This window comes from Galeopterus variegatus, unplaced genomic scaffold, assembly GCF_000696425.1.
Source record: "Galeopterus variegatus unplaced genomic scaffold, G_variegatus-3.0.2 Scaffold1110, whole genome shotgun sequence".
Classification (NCBI taxonomy): domain Eukaryota; kingdom Metazoa; phylum Chordata; class Mammalia; order Dermoptera; family Cynocephalidae; genus Galeopterus; species Galeopterus variegatus.
Window position 1 is genome coordinate 2,098 of NW_007727221.1, and position 4,903 is coordinate 7,000.

At 37.6% G+C, this 4,903-nt stretch overlaps 1 protein-coding gene across 1 annotated transcript in view; it reads left to right on the forward strand.

The window, feature by feature from the left end:
- Window positions 1–3,174: 3,174 nt before the first annotated feature.
- Window positions 3,175–4,903, forward strand: part of CFAP44 (cilia and flagella associated protein 44) — a 139,754-nt gene continuing 138,025 nt past the window's right edge. The window contains exon 1 of the mRNA XM_008574819.1: window positions 3,175–3,256. Coding sequence (XP_008573041.1) covers window positions 3,175–3,256 — 82 coding nt within the window. The remainder of the gene's footprint in view (window positions 3,257–4,903) is intronic.

The following is a 4,903-nucleotide window of genomic DNA, read 5'->3' on the forward strand; positions in this document are numbered from 1 at the left end:
TTCACCCACACTATGTGGTAATTTGCAACCAAGCTCTGCAGTAATTGGCATTGCCTTAAAAAAAAAAAAATCAGTTGCTCACTATAAACGTAGAAAATAAGCCTATGTGTCCAAAACTGGAAGAAATACAAAATACACTGAATGATAGAATTTGGATTTTAAAAGATCTCGCTACTTAAAATTTTTCTGCTGTTTGATTCCTAGCCCCACTCCCCTAAACCCCAGGGAGCATATATTCTACAATCAGGTGGAAGGAAGGAAAGAAGAAAGGAAGGAGAAAGGGAGGGCAGGAGGGAGGAAAGGAGAGAAGAAAGGAAGGAAGGAAGGAGAGATTAAAAAAAGAAAAGAAAAAGAACACCACACACACAGTTTTTTAAAGGTGAAACATTACCTCGGTAACCCAGAAAACTGTCTGCAAAGTATTAAACACAAAATTTAGTAACATGAGTGTCATGTTGAGCATAACTTTCTTGATAATAATTCATAGGAAAAACATTTAAACAATGTACTATTGTCCTCTCAATCAAGAGAAGGAATCATATGATGTCACTGCAAGAAAATAGATGGAATGAACCCTAATGGTCAGTTGAAGGGAGGCAGTAGTCATACTGCACTCTCTGCTGATCATGTAATGTGTATCATATCTGCTTTTGCCATACTAGTCTGTCTTCAGAGACCAGGAAGTAATAATTCACTAGTTCAGTTAATCCTCATAGCAGCCTTATAAGAAGTTTTTTCTTCATTCCCAATACATTTGAGGAGTTGATGAAAAGTTAGCTAGTTATGGGGCAATACTGGGAATCAAACCTGAACCTAACTATAAATCGATCCAAATAGAACCATTTTTCTATGCTGCTTGCCAATCACGCCCACAGAAGAATGTTGAAGAAACACGAGGTGTTTAGTATGGAGAAGTGGACTTAGAAGGAAGGTATAGTAGGTATTTTCAAGTACATGAAGACCTGCAATATAGACAGAGGACAGGGAAAACCTGTTGTGTCACTCCCCTCTTCCAATGCTTTAATTGTCACAGAAATAAGGTCTAAACTTCTTAGAAAAGGCTAGAGACAATTTTATGTTCTGCTATCCACCTCCTGTTCAATATCTATTTTACTCTCCCACTCTAGCCAATGGAGCGCTGTCAGCCCTTCAAAGATGCAACCCTCTCTCTGTGCCCAGCATACTCTTTCTGATTCAATGCCTGGCCAATGCCTAATCATCATCCATGTCTCAAACACCTCTTCCCTAACCCTCAAATGTGGTTTAGACTTCTTGCTATATGTGCCCACAGCACCGTATTCTTTCCTTTTGTAGCACTCATATTTTAATTGCTTGTTTCATATCTTTCTAAATAACCAGCTTCATAAAATTAGGGATCATATTTCTCTTGTTCAGTATTGTAATTTAGCGTATAACATAAGACTTAATACATAATAGGTATGTTCAACAAATATTTTAGGATTGAAATTGATTAGTAACTCCAGGGGAATTTGATAATGGGAAGAGGCAGAGGGAGGGATGAACCAAATGAATGATGGCAGAGGGTTAATTTTAGTGGTGGAGCATTTGGAGAAAGATGTACTTGGATGGTGTTTCATGCAGACCTCTGGAAAACCACAATGACACTTCTGCACCCCACAATGATAAGTTCGCCCGGAGAAAGGACATCTGTGATTATAATTTGCTTTTTCACTGACGTCTTTGATGGTTGCTGTGCCCTCCTGCTGGTGGATCATCTTGGATACTGTGCAAACATAGGATTATCAACACACATGGTGATTGGTGCTTGTGGGGAATTTGTTGGAGGAAAAATCCATTCATTTCTATTTTTACAGCATTGCCCCTTTCTCTATCTCAATTTTGCACTTTCAGAAGAAATGAAAGAACCAGATGATCCAGATCCAGATCCAGATAGATCAAAGAGTGATGGGAAGCAGTCTTCAAAATCTGAGTCAAGATGTAAGTAAAGATGATAAAATACACTTATATTTTTTATTACTAAATTTAGGTAAAATAATTTTTAAAGAGTGCATATCTGAGGTTATAGAACAGAAATTATTTGCTTGTTTAATTCTCTTTCAAAACTCTTAGTTCCTTAAGAGCCGAGTCTGTGTTTGAATTATTTATTTCCAGCTCTTGGTACATAGAAGTTAGTATCATCTATATGTTGATAATGACCTATCCATGCATCTGGTCTAGATTTCTTCTGTAAGGTCTTCTAAGTCTTTAATGGACTTTTCTGATATAGTATAGTGGAAAGAGAGCAGGACTTTGGTTTTGAGTTCTGAGTCTACCATTTACAGATGCTGGGTTTTGGAGAAATTATGAAAACTTCTGAGCCTCAATTTTCTCACCCATTAAAATGATAATCGTGAGTTGTTTGAGAGTGAATTGAATAACATGTGGAAGGATTTCACAGACTACAATAGAAGAGAAAGTAAGGAATTTTGTAATGAGGATTTTTAAAGGATGGGTGGCTCTTTCTGACTGGGTATCTTGGTGTTAGGTATCTTAGTGGAAGCTTGAAATTTCAGGTTCTGATCCTAAATATAATTTCAGAAATTTAATTTTGACTGCTCAACTAGAGATAGGGTCCTGGGAAAATTAATTTATGTACAAAATTTTCCTTAAATTCTTTTAATNTAAATAACCAGCTTCATAAAATTAGGGATCATATTTCTCTTGTTCAGTATTGTAATTTAGCATATAACATAAGACTTAATACATAATAGGTATGTCCAACAAATATTTTAGGATTGAAATTGATTAGTAACTCCAGGGGAATTTGATAATGGGAAGAAGCAGAGGGAGGGATGAACCAAATGAATGATGGCAGAGGGTTAATTTTAGTGGTGGAGCATTTGGAGAAAGATGTACTTGGATGGTGTGTTTCATGCAGACCTCTGGAAAACCACAATGACACCTCTGCACCCCACAATGATAAGTTCGCCTGGAGAAAGGACATCTGTGATTATAATTTGCTTTTTCACTGAGGTCTTTGATGGTGGCTGTGCCCTCCTGCTGGTGGATCATCTTGGATACTGTGCAAACATAGGATTATCAACACACATGGTGATTGGTACTTGTGGGGAATTTGTTGGAGGAAAAATCCATTCATTTCTATTTTTACAGCATTGCCCCTTTCTCTATCTCAATTTTGCACTTTCAGAAGAAATGAAGGAACCAGATGATCCAGATCCAGATCCAGATAGATCAAAGAGTGATGGGAAGCAGTCTTCAAAATCTGAGTCAAGATGTAAGTAAAGATAAAATACACTTATATTTTTTATTACTAAATTTAGGTAAAATAATTTTTAAAGAGTGCATATCTGAGGTTATAGAACAGAAATTGTTTACTTGTTTAATTCTCTTTCAAAACTCTTAGTTCCTTAAGAGCCGAGTCTGTGTTTTATTTATTTATTTCCAGCTCTTGGTACATAGAAGTTAGTATCATCTCTATGTTGATAATGACCTATCCATACATCTGGTCTAGATTTCTTCTGTAAGGTCATCTAAGTCTTTAGTGGACTTTTCTGATACAGTATAGTGGAAAGAGAGCAGAACTTTGGTTTTGAGTTCTGAGTCCACCATTTACAGATGATGGGTTTTGGAGAAATTATGAAAACTTCTGAGCCTCAATTTTCTCACCCATTAAAATGATAATCATGAGTTGTTTGAGAATGAATTGAATAACATGTGGAAGGATTTCACAGACTGCAATAGAAGAGAAAGTAAGGAATTTTGTAATGAGGATTTATAAAGGATGGGTGGCTCTTTCTGACTGGGTATCATGGTGTTAGGTATCTTAGTGGAAGCTTGAAATTTCAGGTTCTGATCCTAAATATAATTTCAGAAATTTAATTTTGACTGCTCACCTAGAGATAGGGTCCTGGGAAAATTAATTTATGTACAAAATTTTCCTTAAATTCTTTTAATCTATCTCAAACATGTCTCATAAACTCACAATTTCTCCACATTATATTTTATTTTAGGCATTTATCTTCTCTTGCTTGGATTCTTGCAAAAAAGATTTCCACTTAGGTCTTCTGGTCTGTGTCTCTCTGTCATCATCACTAGAGCTACATTTACAAAAAGTATGACTATATCACTCTCCTCAACACTTTACTTTGTTCCTCCCTTGTTCTTCCATTTCCAATTTTCTTGTCTACCTACATTTCTGACACAGGGTTGTCTACTTTTTGGTTTCCAGTCCTTGGCAGTGTTTTCCTGGATGCTGCTCTCAACTTTCCATGGATGGATTTAATGATAATGACCCTTTGTCTAGCACTGCCTCAGGACCACCCTTTATTATGTCAGACCCTCTTAGGGGGAGGCCTTCTCAAGTGTGGCATGGCCCAGTGCTCAGCTCATAAATTAGTTCACACATCATGGGTCTTACGATCCCAAATAATGTGAGATAATTTGCTGGCATCCTGAACATCCTCTACCTTGGTACTGTGTGCAGAGGTGTCTGTCCTGCTTCAACCACATAACTGATAGCTGCATCCCCCCCCCCCCCCCCCCCCCCCCCCCCCCCCCCCCCCCCCCGCCCCCCGGAGACCTTGCCTTGCTCTCAGGGTTGCTAAAACATCTGAGCCAACTTCTTACCCATTAGGATTCTCATGCAGTATGAATAAAATTCCTGGTTTTCTACCCAAGCAGAGAAGTTAGAGCAGATTCTTCCCCATGCTTAACAAAGGGTTTCTGCTACAGCCAAATCCTACTGAGAAATTTAGGCCAAACATACCAGCCAAACCATCCAAATTATTGCTGGCCTCAAATAATAAGTTGGGAATTATTTTGTTCTCTTCTATTTTCAGAAATATTTTATGTAGAATTGGTATTATTTCTTCCTTAAATGTTTGGTAGAATTCACTAGTGAAGCTATCTGAGCCTGGAGTTT